The sequence below is a fragment of the Lepisosteus platostomus genome, chromosome 8 (genome assembly GCF_059453375.1).
Source record: "Lepisosteus platostomus isolate fLepPlt1 chromosome 8, fLepPlt1.hap1, whole genome shotgun sequence".
Taxonomy (NCBI): domain Eukaryota; kingdom Metazoa; phylum Chordata; class Actinopteri; order Semionotiformes; family Lepisosteidae; genus Lepisosteus; species Lepisosteus platostomus.
In genome coordinates, this window is record NC_142618.1 from 902,639 (window position 1) to 920,821 (window position 18,183).

Below are 18,183 nucleotides of genomic sequence, written 5' to 3' on the forward strand. Positions count from 1 at the left end.
TTGTGCGTTCATTATGAAGGCCTCTGTGATATTTAATCCGACGTCTGTTCTAGTGCAACAGCCACCCAAACAAGAGAGGGGAAGAATAGTCCCGCCAGCAGCATGTCCAGGGTGTCTACAGGCAGAGCTCAGGCGTTGGGGCCGTCTAAAATCATACTAACGCTGCAAAGTGCTTATTTCCTCTGCGTTTCTTTCTGTTATTGTAGCTACGGGTTAAAGGCGCGATCAGATGGTTTATTTAGAATAATACCTGATAGCGTTAAAAGTGATTTGCAGGCTAGGTTTAACGAGAGGTATTCCCAGTTTCTGTGAAACAACAGTAATCTCTAGGTGCTACAGGGGGGTCCCCGAAACTTTCTCCCCTCAAGTGGCATCTGCGCTCGGCTGGAAGCCTGGATTTACGGGGTCGTTTCACGGGGGGGGCGTCATATTCATGTTTCACAGAGGGTTTTGGGATATCCCGAAAATCGTTAAGCAGTCGGCGCCGTGCTGATTTTAAACAGTCCAATATACTTTGTTTTAACAATCGCCTCTCCACGGCGCGGTGGAGAATAGCTGCAGAAAAGTTTCCTTCGCCGCCTCTCTCCTCTCTCACTCCCCCCGGGTCACGCAGGGAAGTGGTAGCGCCCGGGGTCACGGGGGCGGAGCGCCGCCCTGACCAGCGCCAGTCGTCAGCAGTCGCCGGTGTGAGAGCGCTTTCTGCCGGGCCGCTGGTGGTTTTTATGTTGCTAAAATCGGTACCGCATTTATCAGTGTAGGATGGCGGCCAGGTACGACAGAGCCATAACGGTCTTCTCTCCCGACGGCCACCTCTTCCAAGTGGAGTACGCGCAGGAGGCCGTGAAGAAGGGATCTACCGCTGTGAGTTTCGCTGTAAACGGCCCGGGGCGCCGCAACAGCTCTCGGGTTACTTCCACAAACAAAACAACACTCACCCCCCGCCCCCGTCAATTCGGGAAAACGCATGGCCGTTATTTTTGACTTCTTGTTAGTTAAAGGTGGAAATCTGCCTTTCTGGAACAGCAGGCGTTAGGAAGGCGGATCCGAGGCCTAGCGTGCAGGCGGGCCGAGACGGAGGTTTTGCTTTGTGCGTCTAATGCTCTTGCTGGTGGCTCACTGAGGGAGGTGTTGGGTCAGTGCTAGTGCAGTCAGGTTTGTCTGGAAAGGTAAAGACATAATTGAACATGCTACTCTTCTTCCCTCTCGATAATTTACTCCCCAGAGAGCAAAACGTCTCTCGTTTGTTATTGGATGCTCAGCGGAGGAAAAGCTGACGGCCTTTAATATTAGCATCGCTCACGTATCTAACCGTAAAATAACCACATGCCGAGTGATGCATTTCTTTTTCTGGGAGCAGAACAAAAGAATAGATACTGGTACGCGTAAGAGAGAGGTTTTACGGGTTTGCGATGGTGTTACGAGCATGACGTACCATGAAAAGGGAGTACCTTGTTCTGACCCACATGAAATTGTATCATTCTGTGGCGGTGGTGGGCTGCATTAAACTTATTTAGCTTGAAGCGACTTCGTTTCAAATGCAGAGCACAGACGCTTAGTTCCTGCAAGTTGTTACGCTTTATACCTGTCATCTTCTCATCCTTGAAGTTAGTGTTTCTGGGATAAAGTTAGTGTTGGCGAGAGAAGCCAGGACGCGAGTGGCTTGTTCTGTTGTTAGTCTACACAGTTGTGAGTGACTGTCATGTGAGTACAGACTAAGTGTTTTTTTTTGTGGAGAGTGATTTTGTTAGTTTAGTTCTTGCAGGTTTCGTAAACTTTTCTGATCTCCTGCCTGACAGCAGACTGACAGGCGAAGTGTACCCAGTCCTGCTTCCAAACAAATACACCCTGATCTTAAGGACAGGGTCAGAGCAATTGGATGTTCTTACTTTTGGTATCTGATACGTTCCCTGTGAAAAGCTTACTTACGTTTATTCTTTCATCATCATTAAGAATCTTGAGGAAGTTTAGGATATTGCTCTTGGTGGGACGCTAGATTTTCTAGTGTCGGAGGAGGTGACTGTTACAGGTTTGCTTAATTATCTGTCCACTTGTGACCTATCCTGTTTGTGATAGGTGCACCCAGTATGGGATTAAAGACTAATATACACTATTATCGCTCTGAAAGATGGGAATTAGTACTTTTCAAAAAGTACTTTTCTCTTGACCTTTAGATATATCATTAGTTTTTTTTTAATTTGTAAAAAAACTTCTTGGCTCTATATCCAGTTTTTGGAAGTTGAAAAGAAACAGTTTTCATTCTGATTTAGCTTGCTTCTTAATTGAATTAGCTTAATTGAGTCAATTGAACATCAATTTTGTGGTCTGAGGCATCTGATATATTGAATTTAGTTTAAAAGCTAAAACATGTAGGACTGTGGCCTAAGGGTACTGTTTATTTTGAACTGCTCTGAAAGAATATTTTGTCTGCCTTTAGGAATGTCTCTTAGTGTTATGTGACCTCTATTGTAATACGTGTAACCATCAGAAAATTTAGATTAATCAAAATCTACACTGCAATTATCCCAGTTTTATTTAATATATTATTTAATATATTTAGAAAATTCATATTTGAGTGCCTGTCTTAATACCTCAAAAGCTCTGTATATTTCTTTCATCTTGTGTGATTGTGTTCAGTTAATGTACTGGAGAGTGAACTGCATGAAGTTAGAACACCATGTTCTGAAATGCGGCAGTGTGATACTGTTTTTATTTTTTAACAGGTTGGAATTCGAGGGAGAGACATAGTTGTTCTTGGCGTGGAGAAGAAATCTGTTGCCAAGCTGCAGGAGGAAAGAACTGTTCGCAAAATCTGTGCACTTGATGAGCACGTCTGTATGGCCTTCGCAGGTATGACATCATTGACAGTTGACTAACAAGATAACTTAATGAGACAATGTTGTGTTCAGAAGCTTATTTAAGATAAAGCTGTGTTTAACAAACTGTTACTCAACAGTAAAATCTTTCTTGTACCCAAAAAATGTAACTTAGAAAAAGGTGTTTCAGGCCTGCACAAGGACTGTATGCAATTGATTTTTTTCAATTCTAATAAGTTTGTAAGAAAATTTAAAATCAAGTAATACAGGGGGTCTCCTTTTAATGTCCTTGATAGGGACTATAAAACAACAATGTTAAGTGGGGAATTGTTGCCCATAGGCAATAATGGAAATAGGGCTTCATGGGGACCAGGAACAATATGTTGCACTTAAGAGTCCATGTATTGTAACAGTGTAAGTCTACAGTAGCGTACTTCAAGTTTTTAGAATGATTACTGTAATGACACATTGTTGAGCAATTAAAATGTAGGTTAAGCTTGTTTGAAACATTTTAGAAACACGTAGGGTTTGAAAATGAATAATGAGAGAGATAGGGCTTGTGTGAGTGATGATCATTTTTAAACATACAAGTAATAGGTTTATTCTATGCTGAAAAGAGAAGAAAGACAACGCAACATTTTGGCCGTGGAGCCTTCTTCAACAAGCAGGAAAGACCATCTTTAACTGAGGTATCATTTATTCAGGAAACCAAATTCCCTAAAAACATAGAATAGCAAGCTCTCTCAAGCAGGGTTCAAATACTCAGCTCCAATTGGGTGTTGTTTGGATGATCGTGAAGTAGGGGCTGTTGCCTGGCGCAAATTTCAAGTTCCAACACCCCTGGGCTCCTCTCTCTCGTCTCCTTTGTCTCCCTTTTCTGTGGTCTTAATGTGATCTTATGTGGTTGTTTCTGGACTGCTCATTGACAATCATTTGCTCACAACTTAATTAACTAGTTAAACCAAGGTAAATTTCTGACCAGGGGATCCCCTACATCTCGGCAAATATCCCTCCCGCTTTGAAGTCTGATGTTGTTCCACTGCCAGGGGTCACATTTTATCTAAACTCTTAGAGATACTGTCTAGCCACCTATAGCTGTTACACTATTTTGCAATGATTTTACTATAAATTTGCCAGTTTTTACTCTCCGTTTCTACTTTAATGTTTGAAAGTGGAGTTTGCCCTTTGGGCATAAAGTCAGGGAATTTTTGCATACACAGTCACAAAGTGTCAGTGACGTAACAGCAGGAGACTCCCTGGACTTGTTGTGGAACGCTTATGGGTAGCCTTAAATAATCTTTCTCCAACAGCCGTTTATCGTGCAATAAGAAAGGTTGTGTTTGGGCAGGGGAAGAGCAATCAAACTGTTCGAAATCGGGTCACGGGCAAATGTTTCAGACACTCGCCATGTTAAAACTCCAATGCTAATTCTAAATGTTTTTTGTGGAAGGTGTCAGTGTCTGTTTTAAATGTTTTTTTTTTGCTCCAGGCTTGACAGCAGATGCGCGCATAGTGATTAACAGAGCAAGGGTTGAATGCCAAAGTCACAGGCTTACTGTGGAGGATCCGGTTACAGTGGAGTACATCACTCGCTACATAGCAACCCTGAAACAGGTAAACGGAAAGCTCACTATACCATTTAATACACCATTTTATCCACCCATGAATCTAACTATTTCCTAGAACATTACTGTACTTAATATAAAGTGTACAGTTCTCACAACAAACTGAATTGTACTTGCAGTATGTGCTGCATGAGAAATATTGCGTAAGAAAGGTTACAAATGAGTAGCCATCTTGCCTGTTTGGTGGTAGGTTAGCTAATTCATCTGAGGATCATGTCCAACTGTTTCTCAGAATAAAATAGGCTGTTGGCTTTAACAGCATGGCTGGAAAGCTTGTTCCATTTTCCCTCTTTGTGTAAAGAAGTACCTTCTGCTCTCAATTTTAAATTCCTTCCACATGGTTTTCATAATTGTATTCAAGAATAACAGTAAAACACAAGTTAACACATTTGTTCATAAAATACTGTCAGCCTGATCACCAGAAAATACTTCTTGAAGTATTCAAAGTCTTTTTCCCTTGTGCGTCTGTTCAGAATTGGACCCCTCCAGGAGAGTTCTGTGCAGTTGAGAATAGTAATTTACCTGTGTCTCCTCAACAGCAGGCTGGGAATTAAACTGGCCTTCTTACCTATTTCTCTGATATTCACTTGTAAGGTTGTTTTTCCCTAATGCACACCTGTGATTTAATCAAAGTAGCAGTCAAAATAAATTGAATATCTAGGAAGTAATAAACAAGCAAATATCAACTGCCACTTCCTGGTTAATTGTATAGTCATTTATTAGAGAAATTGAATGAGTGAAGTCGGCCTCAATGATACATTTTACTGTGCAGAGGACTATGTAGAGAAAACACACCTCCATTAAGCAAAAACAGGTATAAACTTAATTTGTACAGCAAGGTTAGTCTTTGTATAGATTTCTAATCATTGGTATAAACAACATAAAGAAAAAAACTGAATTTTACAAGATTAGGAGTTTTTGCATCTTTTTTAAAAAAAAAAAGAAGTTACCTCTGTGCTGCAGAACACATTTTATGACTATGGCCTCATGTTTCTTCATTGTGTAATATTTTAATATTTTATTTATTGCAAGAAGTAAAAGACATAAAGATGTTCTTGCTTTAAACTTAAGTTATGTTGTATTGTTTGCAAGAGTCTTCAAAAATTGACTAAATATTTTTCATTTAAGCGCTATACTCAGAGCAATGGACGCAGGCCGTTTGGCATCTCCGCCTTGATTGTGGGCTTTGATTATGACGGAACTCCAAGGTTGTATCAGACTGACCCTTCAGGAACTTACCATGCTTGGAAGGTAAGCATATCATGTACAGCTTGGACCTTTTTTCTGCATTGTGTGACCTTAATTTATAAACTATTCTATAGCATTATATTACGATTTTTGATTTACAGGTTATTTCACAAGTAAATTATGGGACAAGCTCACAGTGGCACAAGTAGTGAGAGGCATGAAAAACCTCTGCAAATGCTATTGGTTTGGATACTAGTTTGCATTTTGACAAAACATATCCCTAATTACTCTTGTTATACCCAGTCACTTGTTTGTTCACAGCTTGGCTAGTTACCGTGAACCACACAACCCCACACAGGAAAATGAGGAACTGTAGGCAGGTTGCTCCATCCAGCTCGCCTTTGTGTCGTTAGTTTTTCCAAACACAGGCCATACCGCCCTGACTTGAGTAGAGGTACCTCCTTTCCCAGCAGCACAGCATGCCTGTAGTTGCTGTGTCACTTTGAGCCAAAGAGGCAGTTAAACACCTGTTGCTCTTGGAGGCTCACAGTTGCCTTTCTTACTGACATGACTCAGCTTTGAATCTATGATCATAAGCTCAGCCTGGGCTCAGGTCAGCACTTCTACCATTTGAGCCTGTTTATGGTGTTTCTAATTATTCTAACACCGTTCACTGTTGAATATATCTGCCATTTTGTGAAGAGCCGTGGGGTGTGATGTGAAGTCTGGCACACTCTCGCGATGTCATGTAGAAGTAGTTGTGAAGAATTCTGTGCAGGTTGTTGAGCCCTGATTGTTTCGTTGTGCCCTGTTAGGTCCTGCACAGGCAGGAGGGAAGAGATAGGAGAACAGGAGAGTTGGAGGGAAAAAAAAAAACAGAAAATAACAGAAGTTTTCCCTGATGAGTAATTAAAGCAGGACATCATGTGGTCCAAGCTAATGCCCAAATTAACTCAAAACTTCTGTCATATGAAGAACCTAGATGTTGAAAGTGGCTTCCTGTCTAACAGCAAGCTGGTGCTGAGCATTGATTTCAGTATTTGCAGTTCACAGGCATTAGTGTTTTCATGTAATCAAGGCCCAAGGCAGAATTACCTCATCAAAGGAGGCTCATTTATGCCCCTAATTTATTCTTTTCTACGCATTTTGTCAGAAAATAAATATGCTTAGGCCTGGAAGTAGAAAACAAAATTGTGACACTTTGAAATGAGATATTTACTTGCAATGAAAAGAGGAGATAAATTAATACAACAATAAGAAACAATGGTGCAATAATAGTCATTTGACTTTCCAAAAATTCATTGTTTTGTGATTGTGGATTGTGAGTGTTTTGTCTTCATATTTTTAATAAAACACTGGAACATTTTGATTTGTTTACACAGTTTTCTGTAACGTCTCTCTCCTCTGTGGATAGGCAAACGCAATTGGCCGCAGTGCAAAGACAGTGAGAGAGTTCTTGGAAAAAAATTATACTGAGGAAGCTATTGCAACTGACAATGATGCCATCAAGCTTGCAATCAAAGCTTTGCTTGAGGTAAGCAAGCCTTGCGTGGTGCTACGATGCTGTTCTGTAGTTTGCTTTTTTTATCGAAAGCACAGTAATCTTGCTTATACAGGTTTGTAATAAATTACCTTTATTTGCAGGTCGTGCAGTCTGGTGGAAAGAACATTGAACTTGCTGTCATCAGAAGGAATCAGCCCTTAAAGGTATGAGTATGGAAGATTTAACCAGCTGCTGCTGTGTTTTTCTGCGAAAGGAGAGTTTTATTCATTAAAAGTGTAATTGTCAATGCAAGCACCATGCTTCTCCAACGTGTCCATGTGTCTCCATGAGCCACTTCCATACTGTGAGCTCCGCAGTGCCTCACAAGTGAGTTAAACATCAGCGTTTGTCCTCGGACTAGCAAACCTGTCAAAAAGACAATGTTCTGGAGGCACTGCACTACTGGAACCAGGTGCTTTCCCAGGCTCAAACGAACATCCTTCCCTGACAGGCCAAAAGAACTAAATCTGTTTAGTTCCAGAAAAGAGAGACGTACAGGGAGATCTGAACATATGTTCAACATTTTCAAAGGCTCTGACAAAGGCAACACATACTGCTGATTCTGAAGTCCTGAGACATGAACCAGAGGAAACCTGAACTGGAAGCTAAGGAAAGTGCTTTTAAAACAAAACCACACTCTTTTTTTAAAAAACAAATAGTTTTAGGAGTCTGGGACATGTTACCCAGCTACACTGTTGAAGCCCAGACTCTCCTCAGTTAAGAGCTGGTTAAAGATCCTTGGATCAGTTCACAAGACTAGGTAAACGGCCTCAATGTGAAGCAGCAACATAGAACCTTTCTGATGTTCTAAAGGAGCTGCTGTAGCGCTGGCTGGGGCTGACATTACATGCTACACCTGGCATGACCAGGCAGAGCGAGGTTACTGTCAAATCTCGGGAGCCTTGAAAGGTGACAATATAACCTTTGACCCACATTGGGTTTTTGTTTTTGGAAGCTGTGTAAGTGAATTGATAAGTTTTAAAATTTCTTTAAAGTTTCCTTGACATTTAAAATGAGTCCACTGCAGCAAAGAGTCATGTCTTCTCGGTACAAGTTGAGGTATCAATACTTCACGTGATCTGTGATAAATGTTTTTTTCCCCCCATAACTAAAATGGTTTGTTTATAATTATTGATTACTCAGGTGGTACAAAATGAGAAATATGTTTTAATGTTACTGCAAGTTTGTTATAGAGCAATAGCTGTTGGGACTTGTTGGCTGTACCTGTGTTAAGAAGTAGACCGATTTTCTCAGTGGTGTAAGAATCTAATGTATTGTCTTTCCCTTTTGATTTTTCAAATGAAGATACTGGAGTCTAAAGAGATAGAAACACTGGTTGCCGAAATAGAGAAAGAAAAGGAAGAAGAGGCAGAGAAAAAGAAGCAGAAGAAAGCCACCTAAGTTTCCTGGACTGTTAATTCTGAGGCCTCTGCTCTTAGTTTTGAAGAACAAACACTACACCTTGGACTGCACATGTTATACATGGCTTACTAGACTTCAACAGTATTGTTATTGATGAATAAGCTGCAAGAAAGGTCAAATAGTTCTGTATTGACTCCATGATTGGTTTTCCCTTTTGTCATTCTTAAGTATGACTTAATGTGGTTTTGGACACTACCCTGCTTTGTATGTCAGGAACTTTAGGCTGCATCCAATAAAGGCATTTGGTTGTTTGTATTATGTTAGTTTCAGTGGTTAATGAGTTTCTTTAGCATTTTCTTAATGATTGCTTCTAAACAAAACATCCTGAAGTTAATCTAAACACATAATGGGATATATGTGAGGCTTATTTTTGAGCAATTACTCTTTAAACCTCTAAACCAAAAGAACACACTACAGTGTTTTTTCACTTCTTAAAATACTTTTAAGAGGTACCACAAAATGTTCTGTTCTTGTGAATGTTCTGTATTGCAGGGGGACCTGAATTTGACCTAAAGAGTCAAAGAGTTAGGCATGATTAGCCCAGTGCAGTTCTTCAGCATCAACAGTGAAAGTGAAGCTGAATAAGCTACCCAGCCGTGTTGTTGAAGCGATATGCTTGGTTGCTTTGAAACAGCTGGTCCTCCAATTGTTCGGCTACTAGCAACCAAGTAGGCTGGACAGGTCAAATGGCCTCTCGTCTGAAACCCTGCTAACTGTTCGTTTCTGTAATTGATTGCACATAAGTGACAATTTTCTGATAATGTTACGATACAGCATTTGCGTACTCTGCTGATTTGTGTCCTGGTAAGAGAATTATAAAATAACAGATCCTTAACCACTGCTTATTAACAAAAAGAGGTAGAGCTAAAGTATTCATGATGCACTGAGTGAATTTGTAAAGAAATCAATAAGGCTATTAATTACAGATGGAATTGTTCCTTATACTTGCAGGAATAGGAACGCCATAAACCAGAAACTTCTCTGTTCACCAGTTTTGAAATAATCTATCTCCAAATATTAATGAAAGCCTGTGTGCCTGTGAGGGACAGGGGGCTGGGATAGGCTGTGACCCTGAACTGGATACAGCACTTAGAAAATGGATGGCTGGATCCTTTACTAAATCCTGTTAAAATACACTTATTTGACTGATATCCCTTCTAGGTCACATTATTTGTTCACTGAGGAAATTGGTACCAGCAGTTAGGCAATAGTAGTAGTACTGAAATATTTTGACAACTCAGTGCAAGTCATAAAATAGGTGTTCAAATCCTATCTACAAAAGTGTAGTGAATCATAAAAAATAATAATTCCTTACACTTACAGTATATAGTGCTTTTCTGAGCACTGCTCAAAGTGCTTTACAGGTATTGGAGGATCCACTCCACCACCAGCGTGCAGCCCCACCTGGATGATGCGACAGCAGCCAGAGTGCACCAGTACTCTGTACTGGACTACTTTGTATCAGTTATTTAACTTATTTTAAATATTGCTTTTTAGAATAATTCCCAGGCAACCGACCATTGTGAAAATTCAACGTTACAGCTCAGTGGGATGAATGGGTACTAACACTGAATGTTATATTAGTCATGTTATTGTACTATGTCATGGAGAAAGCCTATTTCTACAAGTAAAGTATTGTAATATGGACGTGCTATGCTTATCATGTGCATCATTGTTCTAAAATATATCAAATCTACATAAACAGTATATAAAGGGAATCCATCACAGCAAGCAGAGCTGTGTAACTATGGAAAATTATGGAGACTGTTTCCTGGGTCACTATGGGGAATAAACTAGGCTGTCCTATAATAATCACAGCCTGAAAGTCACTACTCTGGAGCCCATGTTCTCATTCCAGGTTACAGGAATTGCATTTCCTACAGGATTTTGAAGCTGGCACTCCAGCCACAGATCCCCTGCCACACCTCTTGTGTTTCTTACTGTATATGCTTATTCTATAATTTGCTATTCTTATAACTGTTTTGTTCTTTTTTGCACCTATAAGGCACTTTGAGATACTTTTAAAAGTGCTATATAAAAGAAAATGATATTTTTTTGTGAGGGAATGTTTCCTCTTTTTACCATGTATATGACTAACCAATTCCCCCGTGTCTGTATATTTTTTATATATATATATCTCCACTATATAATGAAACAAAAGGTTTTTTGTAAAATAATCAAGTTTAGGTGAGTAATTTAAGACTCTTTCGGACTACAGTCACGACATGCTCCCAATTTCAAGATAAACTTCAGCGTTGAACAGCTCTTTTTGAGTCTCGCAAAAAACAATATTGAAAATTAAACAGGGTCCCGCTGGCTTCCTGTTAAGGTGAAGTCAGACGCGATACACGGTGAGCACAGCGCGCACACCTCCACCTGGCCAGCACGCCAGCGCGCGGCCTGGGCCGGGCGCGTGCCCGCCAGCCAGCCAGCGGGACGCGGCTCCGCGCGCTGCCGCACGCCCGGGCAGCCAATCAGCGCGCCCGGCTCCTCGGACCCCCCGGGGGAGTCGCGGCGCGGGCCCGCGGGCCGGCGCGTCTGCGCAGCTCCCACATGGCTTCAGTATATAAACATGGCCGTGCCGGCAGCGGGTGGGCAGTGGTGGACGGGCGGTTTCGGGAGGTAAAGTTTGACCGACTGTGACGGCGCGGGCTTCTGCTCTCTCACTCTTCGGTTTCTTCTTGTGACTAGCAGCCGAGTGGGCTCGGATAAAGCTTAGCGTGTCAAGTCATGTGGTCTTGAAACCTACCGGTTGCTCCCATGACCATGTGTTTTGAGGGGCTGGCTCGCGGAGTACCAGACTACATTTAGGTGTAAATCGTTCCTCCATATACTGGACCTGGACAGACTAGCAGTATTGTTCTTACTCATTATATACTAGAGGGCAGACGCTACTGTACGTTGTGTAATGTAGGTCGTGGTATAACGCGGAACTGTCCCGAGATAAGGGATATTAACTTTCTATGACGAGTCACTGTAGTCGAAACGATTTCCTAAGCCATATGGCGTAGTTCGTTTCCAGAATTGTTTTTACTCCGCTCCATTACCTGAGTTTAGGATGCGCATTTTATACTGAAATGTACTTTTACCACTCCACTTGATGTGTTAATGATCTTCATTTGTATCTGTTTTTTTTAAATTTAGTAATCACCCGAGTAAACGGATTTCTTGTTACTTCAGCAAATGAAATACGAGAAGATGACAACCTCGGATGTGATAGTCAACCATTTGGAAATAACAAAAATCCAAGCGGAAGTACGCCAAACAAGTCAGGGTGACGGCGACGTGACGCCTAGCATCCCAGTGAATGAAGCTTCGTGTCAGTCGAATGGAAACGTTAATGTCAGAGGGTTCAAAGCTGGGCTTGTGCAGGCGCACCAGATGACTCCAGATGCCGCTGATGTCCGAGGAGTTTTGAATGGGCATGTAGCTGCTGCATCAGCTCCTGCAGAGGCAGAGCCTGTCACAGGTATCTCGAACCCTAGCCAGACTCTTGCCGCCAGCACCTATACAGCACAGCCTGCGGTCAAGCCTTCACCTGCTGCCTCTGTAGTGAATCCGGCCCCTGCACAAAAGTCCGCTATTGCCCCCGGTCAGGTAACTCTGAATATTATAAATCCTTCGGCAGCTGTGCAAGCACCTCTCAGCAGCACGGCATCCAAGATGGCACTAGGTGCGAGCCAGCTTGTCATGAGCTCCCCGGCTGTCATAAGCACTAAAATAATTCAAGGCAGTTCTGCAGTGGCAAGTATAAGCAGCCAGCCCGTGTTTACGGTCAGCCCCCCAAGCCAGGCCAGGGTGACCATCAGTTTGGCGCCTGCGCCTCGCCCTGGAGTGCCAGCGGTGACCTCTGGGGCGCCTGCACCTCGCCCTGGAGTGCCCGCGGTGACCTCTGGGACGCCTGCGCCTCGCCCTGGAGTGCCCGCGGTGACCTCTGGGACGCCTGCGCCTCGCCCTGGAGTGCCCGCGGTGACCTCTGGGGCGCCTGCGCCTCGCCCTGGACTGCCCGCGGTGACCTCTGGGACGCCTGCGCCTCGCCCTGGACTTCCCGCGGTGACCTCTGGGGCGCCTGCGCCTCGCCCTGGAGTGCCCGCGGTGACCTCTGGGACGCCTGCGCCTCGCCCTGGAGTGCCCGCGGTGACCTCTGGGACGCCTGCGCCTCGCCCTGGAGTGCCCGCGGTGACCTCTGGGGCGCCTGCGCCTCGCCCTGGAGTGCCCGCGGTGACCTCTGGGGCGCCTGCGCCTCGCCCTGGAGTGCCCGCGGTGACCTCTGGGACGCCTGCGTCTCGCCCTGGACTGCCGGCGGTGACCTCTGGGACGCCTGCCTCGAAGGTGAGCAGGCTTGTCACCTTCACTCAGACACCAGGGAAAGGGGCAGCAGCAACACCGAAGGCCAATGGAGCACCTTGGACTCCACAGACCACGACTGTCCAGCTGCCTGCCAATTTCCAGATCCCTCAAGGTAGGAGCAACTTCCTTCACAGCCTTGCACATGGTCTAGAGCACAGGGCTGCCCCCTGGATAAACAGCCATGATCAGAACTTTGGTCTAAATAAGATCGTGTTTGTCTTCCAATGTTGTAATTAACTTTAAGTTAGGTGTCCTTTGACATTATTTTCCCCTCTACATTAATGTTTCCTGGATTTGCAAACTGTCATTTCAGTTTTTCCCTACTTTACAGAAAATAGTTGAAGCCTTTGTATTGTTGTTAATTTATCCAGTGGAGGCATTCATATAGTTTTTGTGATTTATATACCTGCAAGATGTGCGGTGCTGTACAAAAGTCACATTTTTGTATGCTGCTATACTCATGCAAAATAAAAACAGTTCTCTGATTGTAACTGAGATTTTAGCCACTTTAATATACTGTAAATGAATAATGAAAGATCTTAGAATAAAAAGTAGTATTAGTATTATATTGAAAAAGTTTAAGTATGGAGCTGTCGGCATGTGTAGGCTGCAAAAGAACAGGTAAAGGTTTATTTCATGGCCTTCAGTACTTGTTCCTTAGTATTCTCTTTCTGGCTATGTGCAGAATGTGAAATGACTGTTAATGGAAAAGGAAGACCTCAAAATAAGCTACCAGCACTTCGTATTGACTGCTCTTTCATGTGTTGCTTGTGAAGACAACACTAATGGAGGCATTGAGAAAATGGTTGATGCTCATGACATGCAGGTAGTGGACAAAAGAAACAGAAACACCTCAGTAAGAGGGACAGCAAATGCATTGCAAACAAGACTTTCCACAGAGGTGTGGGTCATGTTTATTAAGTAAGTAACAGGCCTGGTTGTCTATAATTCTGACTGTCATGGCTGCAAGAGGAGACATCAGTATCTTTGAAAGAGGGGTGATTGTTGGGGTGAGTTTGGCAGGAGTTCCAGTGACCAAGACTGCTCACCTTGCTGGTGTTTCGTGAGCATTGGCATCAAAGCTGATGTCTTTCCCTCTGATTTCCATGGTGTTGTCATCAGCAAGGGGAAAACAGCGGGCAGAAGCACATGGTTCAGGGTTGTGGGATTGTGATATCATTAAATCAAAGACCAAGATCTCAGAACACAAAGCACTCAACACACCTTGCAGTGCACGTTTGTGAGCTCAGTGGTGCAAAGAGCACAGCTAATGGACTGTCGAGTAGTGAAGAAATGCAATATAGTCGTTCTTGACAAATGGATGAGAGCATGTGTTCTGCCACCCTAAGGAATGCTCTAGCCCTGAGGGTTTGGTTCCAGTGGTAAAGGGTTCTGGTGGTTCTGTAATGTTGTGGGACACATCTTCCTGTCATAGTTTGGGTGCACTCCTTGTCTTAGAAGCCAGGTTGATTGCTAATAATGATCACTGGGTGATCATCTCTTCCCGCTGGGAGGGTTGTCTTCCAGGATGACAGTGCTCCCATTCACAGGACGTGTGGTCACCCAGGGGTTTGATGAGCAAGACACATGACACTGATGTTAAAGATATGCCCCAACCTTTCACTTCCCTGATATACCCAAATGAACAATCGTGGGATATTCTAGAACAACAACTGAGACGGAGTTTTACTCCTCTGTCCTCTGCGGCACGATAATTGACTTGTTCATGGGTGAATGGTGCTGCTTCCCTCCTGTACAATTCCACACGCTGATAGAGTGCATAGAGGCCGGACTGGCCACACATAGAGACCCAGCGCCCTGCGAAGTGACTTGCTTTGGTGTTTCCATGCTCTTGTCTGCTACCTGTACATGTCCTGTAACTCCTGATCATCTCTGAGATGTCTAAAGTCTTTGCACAGCAGTGTACATTGCAGTATTCCAGACTTGTGATCCCACTCAAATATGAACTCAATCCAGAACCATCGGAACAATCCATGGAACAAAATAAGGATATTTTTCAAAATTATCCAAGTGTTATACATATTTCCAATATCTTTCCTTAGTGACTTGGCCTTACTTGGCTTTTCCTGAGACTCTGGTCTCAATTAATAAGAAATAGATGGACCCAAATTAAAAATTGCAGTCTTTCCTGTGAGCATTCGGAGTGAGTGCACTATGGCGTCCCTTGGTATTCTGTGTTTCTTTGCGCAGGGATGGTGCTCATCAGAAGCGATGGTGGGCAGCTCATGCTGGTATCTCAACAGGCCTTGGCCCAAGCTCAAGCACAGGGGCTGGGGCTCCCCAGGACAGCGGCCTCGACCAGCTCCACCACCGCCAGGGCACCTGCGACTCAGGTGTGTGTCAGCTACAGCTGCTAGCCCCTCCCCTGGGGTCACGCTGCACGGCTAGTCATGCAGAAAAGGCCACCCAGGACACCTTATGTAGAAGGACTTGTATAAACCTCTCTACCCTTGCAATTGTTTATCCATCACAGTTTTCTTTCTACTTCCTAATCCCCTAAAATGCCTTAGTCATTAACTGAAATTGACCCTTATGTTTCTTCCACTTTGAATCATTTGTAGTTGTCAGTCTTGATTTACGCTCCGATTTCTACTATGACCACGTTCTGAAAACAAGATTCTTATTGTTCTTGACCAAGGGTACAATGAGTAACCATCTGAAATGATTGTATTTTCCTAATGTTTCTATTTGAACAGACCACTGTAACGGCGATCATCAGAAAGCCGGAGACTGCGTCTGTAGCCAAAGCCCAGCCTCAGCACAGTGGGGCTGCTGTGACCTCCTTACAGAGGATTCCACTCGTAAAGGTAGGAGTATTGCTTTTTCTATGGTGTTTACATTGTACAAATAAAACTTCAGTTACTGTTCCAGTTCACAGTATGTCAAGTGAAAGCTAATCTCTACCTCCTAACTTTTTGTTGTTTCCAAAAGTTTATGAACTTTTCTGATAAGGCTGTTTCAATCGGCTACAAGTTGAAATCCTTTCTGAATGTTTTTTTTTTCCTTCATCTCTTTCCATACCAGGCTGGAGTGCAGTGTTCTGCAGAAGAAAATTTATTTTTCCATTGTTTCAAGAGGACATATTGCTCGTAGTGTTTTGAAATGGATGTGAGGCTAAAATATAAAGTCATTTCAGTCCTTTTAATAAAAGCAGCAAAGATTACAAGGTGCTGTAAATACAGGTTTAGTTTTTACCAACAGCACCAGTAAACCCTCGGATTTCTTCTTCATCTTGCAAAACTGCTGAATGCTTTGTTTTCACACTCTCCCATCTTCTGTCTCAGTCGACAGGGGGCACCGCTGCTGCTGTTACATCGGTTCAGGCAATAAGGCCCACAGCACCCACGCCGCCTGCCCCACCGGCTGTCCCTGCGACCACGCCTTTCACAGCAGAGCTGTCCAAACCCACCCCAGCTGCACAGAGCACCTTTTCGGCTGTAAGGCTTCTTCAGTGTTTTATTTTTAGACGTGCTTTTAACCATGTTAGTTTCCCTCCGTTTATCCCTTTTCTCTTTGTTAGTGGAAATTGTTGAGGCCACAGATAATACTATGAGCTCGTCAACAAGTCCTAGGTTTCACCTGCCAGAGTAGAGTGTCCACAGTGTTGGCTGTTGGGATCGAAGCTGCTGAGACTTACCAGGGACTCGGTGAGGCTCTGCCAGTGTGGGATAGTGGAGGGGTCTTTACATTGGAACAACTGGAAAGATTCTGTGTCATGTCTTTAGTAACTAGAGCAGTAAATTACTTTTACCTTGTTATATTAAGTTTGAAATGGACTGAGATTTTAAATTTAAGTTCTGCAGCGCTTCCAGCATTAAATAGGATGTTTAAAATAGATTGCCAGCAGCCATATCACCCTGCAACTCACAACTGGCAGCCCACTGAAGCTAAGCAGCTGTGAGCCTGGTCAGTACCGGGAGGGGAGACCTCCTGGGAAAGCTTTGATGCTGCTGGAAGTGGTGTTAGTGGGGCCAGTAGGGGGTGCTCACCCTGCAGTCTGTGGGGGTCCTAATGCCACAGTATAGTGATGGGGACTCGTCCTTCGGATGAGATGTAAACGGGGTCCTGACACTCTGATCATTTTAAAATCCCAGGGCGTTTCTCGAAAAGAATAGGGGTGTTACTCTGGCATCCTCGACAAATTTCCCACTGGCCCTTACCAGTCATGGCCTCCTAATCCACATCTCTGAACTGGCTTCATCACTCTGCTCTCCTCCACACTGAGAGCTGGTGTGGGGAGCAGACTGCTGCATCATCCAGGTGGATGCTGCACACTGCTGGTGGTGGAGGGGAGTCCCCATTACCTGTAAAGCACTTTGAGTGGAGTGTCCAGAAAAGCACTATAAGCACTGTATGTATAAGTGTAAGCAATTATTATTACCATGGTATGAGCAGGTAAAATTACAGCTTGTATTGTTATGAGGGACCCTTATATTCTAAATTTTAGAATATCTAGTCTGCTAAAATGTTTGAGAATCTTAATTTTTGAACTACTACTACTTTCCTGTAGTGCTGCCTGGCGTAACGTTGTAGATGAACTGTGCAATATTTCATGGTGAAATGGTCTACTTAATGGACTTCCACACTGGAAGAAGCTGTCATCGCAGCTGAAACACATTTCTTTCTATTCTTTCAACTTGGATCCACACTCTACTAGCGAATACTCTTTGAACCTCATGTGAAAAGACTTCGGACTGAGAAGGAAGTTTTTAGTCGCTGCCAGAAGATAAACTAGAAGCCCCTTGACTGTTCTCACTATTTTCAGAAATCTTCATTCATTAAAATCCTTCGTGCTTCCAACACATTTACAGCTCAAGCCAGACAATGTTAATCTGCTACTCTCATCTTTGAGTTCTCATTTGAATGGTTTCCTGCATATTTTGAAGTGCACAGGTTGTATAGTAGTAAAAGGGTGTGTCAAGGAGAGATGGTAAGAAGATCTGATGTATAGTCTGTTAACACAGTTGTGATGGTAGATTGTAGTGGACGGTTATCAGCCTTCACATTAAAATTTACCAAATAGTTTTCTTTATCTTAATGCTTTTATTTCAACATTTGTAAACTATTCTCTTCCCCTTTAACCTGAGGTTTCAGTATTTAGCTTTAGGGTATTAGAGTTACATAAAAAGACCGTGGATTTGACTCAAAGAACATGTAGCCAGTTACCAGACATTCATTATCTCTCTATGTACCTGTGGGCACAAGAGTGCAGAAATGATGT

The 18,183-nt window shown here is 43.2% G+C and overlaps 2 protein-coding genes across 3 annotated transcripts in view; both read left to right on the forward strand.

Moving 5' to 3' along the window:
- The first annotated feature begins 644 nt into the window (after window positions 1-644).
- Window positions 645-8,849, forward strand: LOC148655478 (proteasome subunit alpha type-7). Its single transcript, XM_088641997.1, has 7 exons — window positions 645-861; window positions 2,721-2,847; window positions 4,303-4,427; window positions 5,567-5,689; window positions 7,041-7,160; window positions 7,271-7,333; window positions 8,475-8,849. The coding sequence occupies exons 1-7, from the start codon at window positions 760-762 to the stop codon at window positions 8,568-8,570; spliced, it is 756 nt and encodes a 251-aa protein (XP_088498123.1). The 5' UTR covers window positions 645-759; the 3' UTR covers window positions 8,571-8,849.
- A 2,227-nt stretch (window positions 8,850-11,076) lies between these two features.
- Window positions 11,077-18,183, forward strand: part of LOC148655479 (transcription initiation factor TFIID subunit 4B-like) — a 68,615-nt gene continuing 61,508 nt past the window's right edge. The window contains exons 1-5 of one of the 2 annotated variants that reach the window (XM_088641999.1): window positions 11,077-11,213; window positions 11,736-13,053; window positions 15,153-15,295; window positions 15,659-15,769; window positions 16,247-16,399. In XM_088641999.1, the coding sequence (XP_088498125.1) occupies window positions 11,775-13,053; window positions 15,153-15,295; window positions 15,659-15,769; window positions 16,247-16,399 (1,686 nt within the window). In that variant the 5' untranslated portion in view covers window positions 11,077-11,213; window positions 11,736-11,774. The remainder of the gene's footprint in view (window positions 11,214-11,735; window positions 13,054-15,152; window positions 15,296-15,658; window positions 15,770-16,246; window positions 16,400-18,183) is intronic. The other variant, XM_088641998.1, reaches the window with a different exon arrangement.